This window comes from Cyanistes caeruleus, chromosome 34, assembly GCF_971803275.1.
Source record: "Cyanistes caeruleus chromosome 34, bCyaCae1.hap1.1, whole genome shotgun sequence".
Classification (NCBI taxonomy): Eukaryota; Metazoa; Chordata; class Aves; order Passeriformes; family Paridae; genus Cyanistes; species Cyanistes caeruleus.
In genome coordinates, this window is record NC_141735.1 from 2,028,017 (window position 1) to 2,043,154 (window position 15,138).

General features: G+C 48.1%; 2 protein-coding genes and 1 pseudogene across 6 annotated transcripts in view; 2 read left to right on the forward strand and 1 right to left on the reverse strand.

Annotated features, from left to right (window-relative positions):
- LOC111945078 (dnaJ homolog subfamily C member 4-like) overlaps positions 1–10,651 on the reverse strand; it is a 25,873-nt gene extending 15,222 nt beyond the window's left edge. For all 4 annotated transcript variants that reach the window (XM_086871144.1, XM_086871142.1, XM_086871143.1 and 1 more), the window contains exons 1-4: positions 10,561–10,651; positions 9,841–9,878; positions 2,841–2,934; positions 225–397 (exon numbers count right to left, since the gene is read on the reverse strand). In XM_086871144.1, coding sequence (XP_086727270.1) covers positions 225–397; positions 2,841–2,934; positions 9,841–9,878; positions 10,561–10,587 — 332 coding nt within the window. In that variant the 5' untranslated portion in view covers positions 10,588–10,651. The remainder of the gene's footprint in view (positions 1–224; positions 398–2,840; positions 2,935–9,840; positions 9,879–10,560) is intronic.
- Positions 585–2,835, forward strand: LOC147647788 (uncharacterized; annotated as a pseudogene).
- FKBP2 (FKBP prolyl isomerase 2) overlaps positions 10,630–15,138 on the forward strand; it is a 17,855-nt gene continuing 13,346 nt past the window's right edge. The window contains exon 1 of one of the 2 annotated variants that reach the window (XM_086871147.1): positions 10,630–10,728. In XM_086871147.1, the coding sequence (XP_086727273.1) occupies positions 10,717–10,728 (12 nt within the window). In that variant the 5' untranslated portion in view covers positions 10,630–10,716. The remainder of the gene's footprint in view (positions 10,729–15,138) is intronic. The other variant, XM_086871146.1, reaches the window with a different exon arrangement.

Here is a 15,138-nt window from a genome sequence, read left to right on the forward strand (position 1 = left end):
CCCCCGGGACCCCTCCCCAATCCCCCAGGACCCCCCCCAATACCCACGGGACCCCCCCCCAATACCCAGGGCACCCCCGGGACCCCTCCCCCAAATCCACGGGACCCCCAGGACCCCCCCCCAATACCCAGGGCACCCCCGGGACCCCTCCCCAAATCCCCCGGGACCCCTCCCCAATACCCAGGGCACCCCCGGGACCCCTCCCCAATCCCCGTTCCCGTTACCTGTGGGGGGCTCCGTGGCGGGGGGGGGTCCCGGGGCGCGGGGGGGGGTCCCGGGGGGGTTGCCGTGGATTTGGGGGGGGGTCCCGGGGGGCGCTCAGGGCCGCGTAGGCCTCGGCCAGGAGCAGGAAGCGCCCGTGGCGGGAGGGGTCCGAGGGGTCCCCGTCGGGGTGAACCTGGGGGGCAGGGGGGGCTCAGGGGGGTCCCGGGGGGGCTCAGGGGGTCCTGGGGGGTCCCCGTCGGGGTGAACCTGGGGGGCAGGGGGGTCCCGGGGGGGTCCTGGGGGGGCAGGGGGGGCTCAGGGGGGTCCTGGGGGGTCCCCAAGGGGTCCTGGGGGGTCCTGGGGGGTCCTGGGGGGGCTCAATGGGGGTCCCGAGGGGTCCGAGGGGTCCCCGTCGGGGTGAACCTGGGGGGCAGGGGGGGCTCAGGGGGGTCCCGGGGGGTCCCGGGGGGTCCCGGGGGGTCCTGGGGGGGCTCAGGGGGGTCCTGGGGGGTCCTGGGGGGGCTCAGGGGGGTCCCGAGGGGTCCGAGGGGTCCCCGTCGGGGTGAACCTGGGGGGCAGGGGGGCTCAGGGGGGTCCCGGGGGGTCCCGGGGGGTCCTGGGGGGGCAGGGGGGGCTCAGGGGGGTCCTGGGGGGCTCCCAGAGGGTCCTGGGGGGGCTCAGGGGGGTCCTGGGGGGTCCCCAAGGGGTCCGAGGGGTCCCCGTCGGGGTGAACCTGGGGGCAAGGGGGGCTCAGGGGGGGCTCAGGGGGGTCCCCAAGGGGTCCTGGGGGGGCTCAGGGGGGTCCTGGGGGGTCCCGGGGGGTCCTGGGGGGGCTCAGGGGGGTCCCGGGGGGTCCTGGGGGTCCCAGGGGGTCCCGAGAGGTCCGAGGGGTCCCCATCGGGGTGAAGCTGGGGGGCTGGGGGGGCTCAGGGGGGTCCTGGGGGGGTCCTGGGGCTCCCAGGGGTGTCCCAGGGGGTCTTGGGGGGTCCTGGGGGGTCCCCAAGGGGTTCTGGGGGGTCTCCAGGGGTTCCTGGGGGGGTCCTGGGGGGGGTCTCAGGGGGTCCTGGGGGGTCCCGGTGGGGTCCTGGGGGGTCCCAGAGGTCCTGGGGGGTCCTGGGGGGTCCTAGGGGTCCCAGGGTGGTCCCAGGGGGGTCCTTGGGGGTCCCAGGGGGGTCCCAGGGGGGTCCTGGGGGGTCCCGGGGGGTCCTGGGGGGTCCCAGGGTGGTCCCAGGGGGGTCCTGGGGGGTCCCAGGGGGGTCCCAGGGGGGTCCTGGGGGGTCCCAGGGGGGTCCCAGGGCACCTCCCGGGGCCGTCTTGGTCCCTAAATTCACCGGTTCTCACCCCAAAACCAGCCGGGATTCTCCTCCCAGTGCCCCCCAGTGCCCCCCCAGTGCCCCCCAGTGCCCCCCCAGTGCCCCCCAGTTCCCCCCCAGTGCCCCCCAGTGCCCCCAGTGCTCCCCAGTGTCCCCCAGTGCCCCCCAATCCCGTTCCCATTTCCATCCCCCATTCCCGGTATCCCCGGTACCCCCGGTACCCCCGGTATTCCCGGTATCCCCGGTACCCCCGGTATTCCCGGTATCCCGGTATCCCCAGTATCCCCGGTATCCCCGGTATCCCCGGTATTCCCGGTTTCCCCGGTATTCCCATCCCCCATTCCCGGTATCCCCGGTATCCCCGGTATCCCCGGTATCCCGGTATCCCCAGTATCCCGGTATCCCCGGTATCCCCGGTATTCCCATCCCCCATTCCCGGTATCCCCGGTACCCCCGGTATCCCTGGTATCCCCAGTATCCCGGTATCCCCGGTATCCCCGGTATCCCCCATTCCCGGTATCCCCGGTATCCCCGGTATCCCCGGTATCCCCCATTCCCGGTATTCCCGGTTTCCCGGTCCCTGCTTGCAGCGCTCCAGGAACGCCGCCCGGATTTCCCAGTTCCCATTCCCAGTATCCCCAGTATTCCCATCCCCCATTCCCGGTATTCCCGGTATCCCCCATTCCCGGTATTCCCGGTATCCCCGGTATCCCCAGTATCCCCAGTATTCCCATCCCCCATTCCCGGTATCCCGGTATCCCGGTATTCCCGGTATCCCCGGTATCCCCAGTATTGTATCCCGGTATTCCCGGTTTCCCGGTACCTGCTTGCAGCGCTCCAGGAACGCCGCCCGGATTTCCCATTCCCATTCCCATTCCCATTCCCATCCCCCATTCCCGGTTTCCCGGTATTCCCAGTATCCCGGTTTCCCGGTATCCCCGGTATTGTATCCCGGTATTCCCGGTATCCCCGGTATCCCCGGTATCCCCAGTATCCCGGTATTCCCGGTATTCCCGGTATCCCCGGTACCCCCGGTATCCCCGGTATCCCCGGTACCCCCGGTATTCCCGGTATCCCCGGTATTCCCGGTATCCCCGGTATTCCCGGTATTCCCGGTATCCCCGGTATCCCCAGTATTCCCGGTACCCCCGGTGTCCCCGGTATCCCCGGTATCCCCCATTCCCGGTATTCCCGGTATCCCCGGTATCCCCAGTACCCCCGGTATCCCCGGTATCCCGGTATTCCCGGTATCCCCGGTATCCCCGGTATTCCCGGTATTCCCGGTATCCCCGGTATTCCCGGTACCCCCGGTATCCCCGGTACCTGCTTGCAGCGCTCCAGGAACGCCGCCCGGATTTCCCTGGGGGAGGCTCCAGGACGAACCCCCAGCACCGAGTGGGGGTCGGGGGGGCCCGGCCTGGGGGGGTTGGGGGCATTTGGGGAATTTGGGGAATTTTGGGAATTTTTTGGGGAATTTTGGGGAATTTTTGGGAATTTTTGGGGATTTTTGGGGATTTTTGGGGATTTTTTTGAGATTTTTCGGGATTTTTTTGAGATTTTTTGGAGGGATATTTTTGGGATTTTTTGGGATTTTTGGTGGATTTTTTGGGATTTTTGGGGGAATTTTGGGGGATTTTGGGGAATTTTGGGGTAATTTTGGAGATTTTGGGGATTTTGGGGAATTTTGGGGAATTTTTGGGGATTTTTTTGAGATTTTTTAGGATTTTTTTGAGATTTTTTTGCGGGATTTTGGGGGATTTTTGGTATTTTTGGGGGGATTTTTTTTTGATTTTGGGCGGATTTTTTTGGGAATTTGGGGGATTTTGTGGAATTTTGGAGATTTTGGAGATTTTGGGGATTTGGGGAATTTTTTGGGATGTTTTTGGGATTTTTTTGGATTTTTTTGAGATTTTTTGGGGGGATTTTTGGGATTTTTGGGATTTTTTTTGGGAGATTTTTTTGGGATTTTGGGAATTTTTTGAGATTTTTTGGGATTTTTTGAGATTTTTGGGAGGATTTTTTTTGAATTTTTGGTGGATTTTTTGGGATTTTTTGGGGGGAATTTGGGGGGATTTTGGGGAATTTTTGGGGAATTTTGGGAATTTTTGGGAATTTTTGGGAATTTTTGGGGAATTTTTGGGAATTTTTGGGAATTTTTTGAGATTTTTGGGGATTTTTTTGAGATTTTTTGGGGGGATATTTTTGGGATTTTTTTTTGATTTTTGGGGGGAATTTTGGGGGATTTTTGGGGATTTTGGGGTAATTTTGGGGATTTTGGGGATTTTGGGAATTTTTTGGGAATTTTTGGGATTTTTGGAGATTTTTTGGGGGGATGTTGGGAATTTTTGGTATTTTTGGGGGGTTTTTTTTGGATTTTGGGGGGATTTTTTTTGGAATTTGGCGGGATTTTGGGTAATTTTGGGGGAATTTTGGAGATTTTGGGGATTTTGGGAATTTTTTTGAGATTTTTTGGGATTTTTTTGAGATTTTTTGGGGGGATTTTTGGGATTTTTGGGATTTTTTTTGGGAGATTTTTTTGGGATTTTTTGGGATTTTTTGGGGTAATTTTGGGGGATTTTGGGGAGTTTTGGGGTAATTTTGGAGACTTTGGGGATTTTGGGAATTTTTGGGAATTTTTGGGGATTTTTGGGAATTTTTGGGGATTTTTTTGAGATTTTTTTGCGGGATTTTGGGGGATTTTTGGTATTTTTGGGGGGATTTTTTTTTATTTTGGGGGGATTTTTTGGAGAATTTGGGGGGATTTTGGGGTAATTTTGGAGATTTTAGGGATTTGGGGAATTTTTGGGGATTTTTTTGAGATTTTTTGGGATTTTTTTGAGATTTTTGGGGGGGATTTTTTTTTGATTTTGGGGGGATTTTTTGGGGAATTTTGGGGGATTTTGGGGTAATTTTGGAGATTTTGGGGGAATTTTGGGGGATTTTTTGGGAATTTTTTTGGGATTTTGGGAATTTTTTGAGATTTTTTGGGATTTTTTTGAGATTTTTGGGAGGATTTTTTTTGAATTTTTGGTGGATTTTTTGGGATTTTTTGGGGGGAATTTGGGGAGATTTTGGGGAATTTTTGGGGAATTTTGGGAATTTTTGGGAATTTTTGGGAATTTTTGGGAATTTTTTGAGATTTTTGGGCATTTTTTTGAGATTTTTTGGGGGGATATTTTTTGGATTTTTGGGGATTTTTGGGGGGAATTTTGGGGGGATTTTGGAGATTTTGGGGATTTGGGGAATTTTTGGGAGGATTTTTTTTTGATTCTTGGTGGATTTTTTGGGATTTTTTGGGGGAATTTGGGGGGATTTTTTGGGGAATTTTGGGGTAATTTTGGAGATTTTGGGGGAATTTTTTGGGATTTTTTGGAGATTTTGGGGATTTTCAGAATTTTTGGGAATTTTTTTGGAGATTTTTTGGGGGGGATTTTTTGGATTTTTGGGGGCATTTTTTTTTATTTTGGGTGGATTTTTTGGGGAATTTGGGGGGATTTTGGGGAATTTTGGGGTAATTTTGGAGATTTTGGGGATTTTGGGGATTTTTGGGGAATTTTTGGGAATTTTTTTGAGATTTTTTGGGATTTTTTTGAGATTTTTTGGGGGGATTTTTGGGATTTTTGGGGGGGATTTTTTTTTTATTTTTTTGGATTTTTTTGGATTTTTTGGGGGAATTTGGGGGGATTTTGGGAAATTTTGGAGATTTTGGGGATTTTGGGGGATTTTTTGGGATTTTTTGGAATTTTTTTGACATTTTTTGGGATTTTTTTGAGATTTTTGGGGGGGATTTTTGGGATTTTTGGTATTTCTGGGGGGATTTTTTTTGATTTTGTGGGGATTTTTTTGGGAATTTGGGGGGATTTTGGGGAATTTTGGGGTAATATTGGAGACTTTGGGGATTTTGGGAATTTTTGGGAATTTTTGGGGATTTTTGGGAATTTTTGGGGATTTTTTTGAGATTTTTTTGCGGGATTTTGGGGGATTTTTGGTATTTTTGGGGGGATTTTTTTTTTTATTTTGGGCGGATTTTTTGGAGAATTTGGGGGGATTTTGGGGTAATTTTGGAGATTTTAGGGATTTGGGGAATTTTTGGGGATTTTTGGGGAATTTTGGGGAATTTTTGGGAATTTTTTTGAGATTTTTTGGGATTTTTTTGAGATTTTTTTTGGGGGGATATTTTTGGGATTTTTTTGGGATTTTTGGGGGGAATTTTGGGGGATTTTTGGGGAATTTTGGGGATTTTGGGAATTTTCGGGGAATTTTTGGGATTTTTGGAGATTTTTTGGGGGGATGTTGGGAATTTTTGGTATTTTTGGGGGGATTTTTTTGGATTTTGGGGGGATTTTTTTTGGAATTTGGCGGGATTTTGGGTAATTTTGGGGGAATTTTGGAGATTTTGGGGATTTTGGGGATTTGGGGGGATTTTTTGGGATTTTTTTGAGATTTTTTGGGGGGATTTTTGGAATTTTTGGGATTTTTGGGGGAAGTTTTTTTGGATTTTTGGTGGATTTTTTTGGATATTTTGGGGAATTTGGGGGGATGTTGGGGAATTTTGGGGTAATTTTGGAGATTTTGGGGATTTGGGGAATTTTTTGGGATTTTTTGGGATTTTTTGGGATTTTTTTGAGATTTTTTTGGGGGATTTTGGGGGAATTTTTGGTATTTTTGGGGGGATTCTTTGCGGATTTTGGGTGGATTTTTTGGGATTTTTTGGGATTTTTGGGGAATTTTGGGGGGATTTTGGGTGAATTTTGGGGGATTTTTGGGGATTTTTGCGATTTTGGGGGATTTTGGGGATTTTTGGATTTTTTGGGGATTTTTTGGAATTTTTTGGGATTTTTTGTGGGGATTTTTGGGGATTTTTGGGGATTTTTGGGATTTTAGGGGATTTTTGGGAATTTTTTGGGTGAATTTTTGGGAATTTTTGGGAATTTTGGGGGATTTTTGGTGATTTTGGGGGATTCTGGCGATTTTGGGGGATTTTTGGGGATTTTGGGATTTTTTTTGGATTTTTTTGGATTTTTTTGGATTTTTTGGGGATTTTTGGGGATTTTTTTTTTATTTTTGGGGGGATTTTTGGGAATTATTTGGGTTTTTTTGGGGGGATTTTTTGGATTTTAGGGGATTTTTGGGGGATGTTTTGGGGGATTTTGGGTGAATTTTTGGGGATTTTTGGGGATTTTTGGATTTTTTTTTAGATTTTTTGGGGATTTTTGGGGATTTTTTTTTATTTTTGGGGGGATTTTGGGGCTTTTTGGTTTTTTTTAAATTTTTGGGGATTTGGGGAGATTTTTTGGGCAGATTTTGCGGGATTTGGGAGGATTTTTGGGAAATTATTGTTTATTTTGGGATAAATTGGGTGAGTTTTGGGATATTTGGGGCAGTTTTGGGATATTTTGGGACATTTTTGGGATATTTGGGTCAGTTTTGGGATATTTTGGGGCATTTTCAGGTCATTTTGGGGCAGTTTCGGGTATTTTGGGGATATTTTGGGGCAGTTTTGGGCTATTTTGGGGCAGATTTGGGATATTTTGGGTCAGTTTTGAGCTATTTTGGGTATTTTGAGTCATTTTGGGTCAGTTTTGGGCTATTTTGGGTCAGTTTTGGGCTATTTTGGGGCAGATTTGGGATATTTTGGGTCAGTTTTGGGCTATTTTGGGGCAGATTTGGGATATTTTGGGATATTTTGGGTCAGTTTTGTGCTATTTTGGGGCATTTTCGGGTGATTTTGGGGCAGTTTCGGGTATTTTTGGGCTATTTTGGGGCAGTTTTGGGATATTTTGGGATATTTTGGGGCAGTTTCGGGTATTTTGGGGCAGTTTGGGGCAGTTTCAGGGCATTTTGGCCTATTTTGGGTCAGTTTTGGGCTATTTTGGGGCAGATTTGGGATATTTTGGGCTATTTTGGGTCAGTTTTGGGCTATTTTGGGGCATTTTTGGGTGATTTTGGGGCAGTTTCGGGTGATTTTGGGCTATTTTGGGTCAGTTTTGGGCTATTTTGGGTCAGTTTTGGGCTATTTTGGGGCATTTTTGGGATATTTTGGGGCAATTTTTGGACATTTTGGGGCAGTTTGGGGGCATTTTGGGCTATTTTAGGTCAGTTTTGGGCTATTTTGGGGCAGTTTTGGGATATTTTGGGATATTTTGGGGCAGTTTCGGGTATTTTGGGGCAGTTTGGGGCAGTTTCAGGGCATTTTGGCCTATTTTGGGTCAGTTTTGGGATATTTTGGGGCATTTTTTGGACATTTTGGGGCAGTTTGGGGGCATTTTGGGCTATTTTAGGTCAGTTTTGGGCTTTTTGGGGTATTTTGGGATATTTTGGGACATTTTGGAATATTTTGGGGCTGTCTTTGGGTATTTTGGGGCAGTTTGGGGCATTTTCGGGTGATTTTGGTGCAGTTCCGAGTGATTTTGGGCTATTTTGGGATATTTTGGGGCATTTTCGGGTGATTTTGGGGCAGTTTGGGATATTTTGGGTCCGTTTTGGGCTATTTTGGGATATTTCGGGTCAGTTTTGGGCTATTTCGGGGTGTTTTGGGCTATTTTGGGGCATTTTCGGGTGATTTTGGGTCAGTTTTGGGCTATTTTGGGTATTTTGAGTCATTTTGGGTCAGTTTTGGGCTATTTCGGGGTGTTTTGGGCTATTTTGGGGCATTTTCGGGTGATTTTGGGGCAGTTTCGGGTGATTTTGGGATATTTCGGGTCAGTTTTGGGCTATTTTAGGTCAGTTTTTGGCTATTTTGGTTCAGTTTTGGGCTATTTTGGGACATTTTGGGCTATTTTGGGGCTGTCTTTGGGTATTTTGGGTCAGTTTTGGGATATTTCGGGTCAGTTTTGGGCTATTGGGGGGCAGTTTTTGGCTGTTTTGGGGTATTTTGGGTCAGTTTTGGGCTATTTTGGGCTATTTTGGGCTATTTTGGGTCAGTTTTGGGCTATTTTGGGCTATTTTGGGCTATTTTGGGGCTGTTTTGGGCTATTTTGGGTCAGCTTTGGGCTATTTTGGGTCATTTGGGGTCAGTTTTGGGCTATTTTGGGTCAGTTTTGGGCTATTTTGGTTTAGTTTTGGGCTATTTTGGGGCAGTTTTGGGCTATTTTGGGGCAGTTTTTGGGTATTTTGGGTCAGTTTTGGGCTATTTTGGGACAGTTTTTGGGTATTTTGGGATATTTCGGTTCAGTTTTGGGCTATTTTGGGTGAGTTTTGGGCTATTTTGGGACAGTTTTTGGGCATTTTGGGCTATTTTGGGGCTGTCTTTGGGTATTTTGGGGCAGTTTTGGGCTATTTTGGGTCATTTGGGGTCAGTTTTGGGCCATTTTGGGGCAGTTTTTGGCTGTTTTGGGGTATTTTGGGTCAGTTTTGGGCTATTTTGGTTCAGTTTTGGGCTATTTTGGGTCATTTTGGGCTATTTTGGGGCAGTTTTGGGCTATTTTGGGGCAGTTTTGGGCTATTTTGGGGCAGTTTTTGGGTATTTTGGGCTATTTTGGGTCAGTTTTGGGCTATTTCGGGGTGTTTTGGGCTATTTTGGGGCATTTTCGGGTGATTTTGGGGCAGTTTCGGGTGATTTTGGGATATTTCGGGTCACGTTTGGGCTATTTTGGGTCAGTTTTTGGCTATTTTGGTTCAGTTTTGGGCTATTTTGGGGCAGTTTTGGGCTATTTTGGGTCAGTTTTGGGCTATTTTGGGTCATTTTGGGATATTTCGGGTCAGTTTTGGGCTATTGGGGGCAGTTTTTGGCTGTTTTGGGCTATTTTGGGTCAGTTTTGGGTTATTTTGGGTCATTTTGGGCTATTTTGGGACAGTTTTGGGCTATTTTGGGGCAGTTTTGGGTTATTTTGGGGCAGTTTTTGGGTCATTTCGGGCCAGTTTTGGGCTATTTTGGGTCATTTGGGGTCAGTTTTGGGCCATTTTGGGGCAGTTTTTGGCTGTTTTGGGGTATTTTGGGTCAGTTTTGGGCTATTTTGGGCTATTTTGGGCTATTTTGGGGCTGTTTTGGGCTATTTTGGGTCAGCTTTGGGCTATTTTGGGTCATTTGGGGTCAGTTTTGGGCTATTTTGGGTCAGCGTTGGGCTATTTTGGGGCAGTTTTTGGGTATTTTGGGATATTTCGGGTCAGTTTTGGGATATTTTGGGGCAGTTTTGGGGCAGTTTTGGGGCAGTTTTGGGGCAGTTTTGGGGCAGTTTTTGGGTATTTTGGGTCATTTTGGGTCAGTTTTTGGGTATTTTGGGTCAGTTTTGGGCTATTTTGGGTCATTTTGGGCTATTTTGGGTCAGTTTTGGGGCTATTTTGGGGCAGTTTTGGGGCAGTTTTTGGGTATTTTGGGTCTCACCTGCTGCTGAGGCCCCTCCAGAGCCGGGCCCAGCGCCCCTGTGGGAACGGCCCCAATTAATACCCTTAATTAATGACTAATTAACCCTTCATTAACCCTCAATAAACCACTAATTAACCATGAAACCCGACGGTTCGTGATTGTCTGAGTGACCGCCGTTAATTACCGTTAATTAGGACACGCATTACCGTTAATTCCGCAATTCCTTAATTAATTAGATCTTAATTAATCTTAATTTGAGCTAATTAAGTGGTTAATTGCTGTTATTTCCGCTGTTAATTGCCCTTAAGTTCCGAATGTTTATTAATAAATCCATTAATTCCTGCTAATTACCCGTTGAGCTATCGGTGATTAATTACCAACAAATCACCCATTAATTAACGCTAATTAGCACATAATTATTGCCAATTAGGCCTTTAAGTACCGCTAATTGTAAATTAACAAAATATTGACAACTTATTTAATACCGGCTGATGTCCAGCAGCCGCGGCCCTATCGCGTCCCCCCTAATTAGCATTAATTAACCCCCAACACCGCTAATTTCCCCCCCCGGCGGTAATTAACTCCCAATTAACGCCAAGTGCCGCCGTCCCGAGCCCCGCGGCCAAGTAGCGGCCGCGCCGGGGGCTCTTCATGCAAATGAGGCGCTGCTGAGGGGGAGGGGAGCGCTAATTAGCGGTGATTTAAGGGTTAATTAGCAACCCCCGGCCCGGCCGTTACCATGGCAACCGCGCGCAGCGCCGCCATCCCCGCCGCTTTCGCTTCCGGGGACGGAAGCACGTGACCGGAAAACAAAACACCGCGTGACCGGAAATGACCACCACGTGACCGGACGCAGCGGTACCGCGACGATCACGTGATCAGACGGGAGCAGCGATGGCGGCGGAGGTACCGGGAGGGGGGGGAGGGGCGGATTTGGGGGGTCCCGGGGCGGAATTTGGGGCGGGGGGAGCTCGGGAGGGCCCGGGGGGGCCTTGGGGGGTCCCGGGGGGGTTTCGGGGGGGTGGGGGAGGGGCCCGGGGTTGTTTTGGGGGCGCTGCGGGCGTTGGGGGGTGGGGGAGGGGCGGGGCCCCCTCAGGTTTGGAGGGGGCGGGGCCCAGGGCGGGAATTGGCTCAATGACGTCATCAGCGCGGCGCCTGTGACGTCACTGGCGCGCGCGGTTACAGCGCCCCCCAGCGGCTGGCAATTAATGAGGGTTAATGAGAATTAATGGCAATTAATGGAAATTAATGAGAATTAATAGCAACTAATGAGAACGAATGGCAATTAATGAAAGCTGATGAGAATTAATGAGGGTTAATGAGAATTAATTGCAATTAATGAGAATTTATGAGGATTAATGGCAACTAATGAAGGTTAATGGGAATTAATGAGAATTAATGAGAGTTAATGGCAATTAATGAGGGTTAATGAGAATTAATGAGAGTTAATAGCAATTAATGAGGGTTAATGAGAATTAATGAGAGTTAATGGCAATTAATGAGGGTTAATGAGAATTAATGAGAGTTAATGGCAATTAATGAGGGTTAATGAGAATTAATGAGAATTAATGAAAATTAATGAGGATTAATGAGAATTAATGAGAGTTAATGGCAATTAATGAAGGTTAATGAGAATTAATGAGATTTAATGGCAATTAATGAGGGTTAATGAGAATTAATGAGAGTTAATAGCAATTAATGAGGGTTAATGAGAATTAATGAGAGTTAATGGCAATTAATGGCAATTAATGAGAATTAATGAGATTTAATGGCAATTAATGAGGGTTAATGAGAATTAATGAGAGTTAATGGCAATTAATGAGGGTTAATGAGAATTAATGAGAGTTAATGGCAATTAATGAGGGTTAATGAGAATTAATGAGATTTAATGGCAATTAATGAGGGTTAATGAGAATTAATGAGAGTTAATGGCAATTAATGAGGATTAATGAGAATTAATGAGAGTTAATGGCAATTAATGAGGGTTAATGAGAATTAATGAAAGTTAATGGCAATTAATGAGGGTTAATGAGAATTAATGAAAGTTAATGGCAATTAATGGCAATTAATGAGAATTAATGGCAACTAATGGCAATTAATGAAAGTTAATGGCAATTAATGGCAATTAATGAGACTTAATGAGAATTAGTGGCAGTTAATGACAACTAATAGCAATTAATGGCAATTAATGAAAGTTAATGGCAATTAATGGGAATTAATGAAAATTAATGAAAATTAATATTCGTTATTAACAATTAATGCTAATTCATGACAATTAGTGGCAGTTAATGAAAATTAATGAGGGTTAATGAGAATTAATGAGAATTAATGGCAGTTATTAACAATGATAATGCCAATTAATGCCAATTAATGCCAATTAATGATAATTAACGCGGGTTCCCATCAGTGTTTTCTGCTGGCGTTGTCAGGGTGGCGCTGAGGCGATAATTAACCCAAATTAACACTAATTAGCATTAATTAATGCAGTGGCTCCTGCTGGCTCTGGCTCTGGCGCTGCCCCCGGTGACACCCAGGTGAAAATTAACCCCAATTAACACTAATTAACACTAATTAATTATCGCAGTGGTTGCTGCTGGCTCTGGCTCTGGCGCTGCTCCGGTGACACCCAGGTGATAATTAACCCCAATTAACACTAATTAACACTAATTAACTGCAGTGGCTCCTGCTGGCTCTGGCTCTGGCGCTGCTCCGGTGACACCCAGGTGATAATTAACCCCAATTAACACTAATTAACACTAATTAATTATCACAGTGGCTGCTGCTGGCTCTGGCACTGGTGCTGTCAGGGTGACACTGAGGTGATAATTAACCCCAATTAACACTAATTAACATTAATTAATGCAGTGGCTCCTGCTGGCTCTGGCTCTGGCGCTGCCCCCGGTGACACCGAGGTGCCAATTAACCCCAATTAACACTAATTAACAGTAATTAATTATCACAGTGGCTCCTGCTGGCTCTGGCACTGGCGCTGCCCCCGGTGACACCCAGGTGCCAATTAACCCCAATTAACACTAATTAACACTAATTAATTAAGACAGTGGCTCCTGCTGGCTCTGGCACTGGTGCTGTCAGGGTGACACTGAGGTGATAATTAACCCCAATTAACACTAATTAACACTAATTAATTATCACAGTGGCTCCTGCTGGCTCTGGCACTGGTGCTGTCAGGGTGACACCGAGGTGCCGATTAACCCCAATTAACACTAATTAACACTAATTAATTATCGCAGTGGTTGCTGCTGGCTCTGGCTCTGGCGCTGCCCCCGGTGACACCGAGGTGCCAATTAACCCCAATTAACACTAATTAACACTAATTAATTATCGCAGTGGTTGCTGCTGGCTCTGGCTCTGGCGCTGCTCCTGTGACACCGATGTGAAAATTAACCCCAATTAACACTAATTAACACTAATTAATTATCGCAGTGCCTCCTGGCTCTGGCACTGGTGCTGTCAGGGTGACACCGAGGTGATAATTAACCCCAATTAACACTAATTAATGAACACAGTGGCTCCTGCTGCCTCTGGCTCTGGCTCTGGCGCTGCTCCGGTGACACCCAGGCGATAATTAACCTAAATTAACACTAATTAACACTAATTAACCCCTCAGTGGCTGTTTCTGGCTCTGGCGCTGCCCCTGGTGACACTGAGGTGCCAATTAACGATAGTTAACACTAATTAACACTAATTAATGCAGTGGCTGTTGTTGGCTCTGGCTCTGGTGCTGCCCCCGGTGACACCGAGGTGCAAATTAACCCAAATTAACACTAATTAACACTAATTAACCCCTCAGTGGCTGTTGCTGGCGCTGCCCCCTATGACACTGAGGTGCCAATTAACGATAATTAACGATAATTAACGATAATTAACACTAATTAACACTAATTAACGCAGTGGTTGTGGCTGGCTCTGGCGCTGCCCCTGGTGCTGGCTGAGGTGCCAATTAAAGATAATTAACCCAAATTAACCCAAATTAAGCCTAATTAACCCTAATTAACACTAATTAACGCCGTGGTGGTGGCTGGCTCTGGCTCTGGCGCTGACCCCGGTGTCGGCCGAGGTACCAATTAACGATAATTAACACTAATTAACTGCAGTGGCTCCTGCTGGCCCTGATGCTGGCGCTGTTAGGGTGATGCCGAGGTGCCAATTAACGCTAATTAACGCTAATTAACGGTAATTAACGCAGTGGTTATTGCTGGCCCTGGCCCTGGCGCTGCCCCCGGTGTCGGCCGAGCTGCGGCGGCTCCAGATCGGGGTGAGGAAGCGGTGCCAATTAACGCTAATTAACACTAATTAACACTAATTAACACTAATTAACACTAATTAACGGTAATTAACGCTAATTAACACTAATTAACGGTAATTAACGCAGTGGCTCCTCCTTGCCCTGGCCCTGGCGCTGCCCCCGGTGTCGGCCGAGCCGCGGCGGCTCCAGATCGGGGTGAGGAAGCGGTGCCAATTAACGCTAATTAACGGTAATTAACGCTAATTAACGCTAATTAACGCTAATTAACGGTAATTAGCGCAGTGGCTCCTCCTTGCCCTGGCCCTGGCACTGCCCCCGGTGTCGGCCGAGCCGCGGCGGCTCCAGATCGGGGTGAGGAAGCGGTGCCAATTAACGCTAATTAACGCTAATTAACGCTAATTAACGCTAATTAACGCAGTGGTTATTGCTGGCCCTGGCCCTGGCGCTGCCCCCGGTGTCGGCCGAGCCGCGGCGGCTCCAGATCGGGGTGAGGAAGCGGTGCCAATTAACGCTAATTAACGCTAATTAACGGTAATTAACACTAATTAACGGTAATTAACGGTAATTAACGCAGTGGTTATTGCTGGCCCTGGCCCTGGCGCTGCCCCCGGTGTCGGCCGAGCCGCGGCGGCTCCAGATCGGGGTGAGGAAGCGGTGCCAATTAACGCTAATTAACGGTAATTAACGCTAATTAACGCTAATTAACGGTAATTAACGCAGTGGCTCCTGCTGGCCCTGGCCCTGGCGCTGCCCCCGGTGTCGGCCGAGCCGCGGCGGCTCCAGATCGGGGTGAGGAAGCGGTGCCAATTAACGCTAATTAACGGTAATTAACGCTAATTAACGCTAATTAACGCTAATTAACGGTAATTAACGCAGTGGCTCCTCCTTGCCCTGGCCCTGGCACTGCCCCCGGTGTCGGCCGAGCCGCGGCGGCTCCAGATCGGGGTGAGGAAGCGGTGCCAATTAACGCTAATTAACGCTAATTAACGCTAATTAACGCTAATTAACGCAGTGGTTATTGCTGGCCCTGGCCCTGGCGCTGCCCCCGG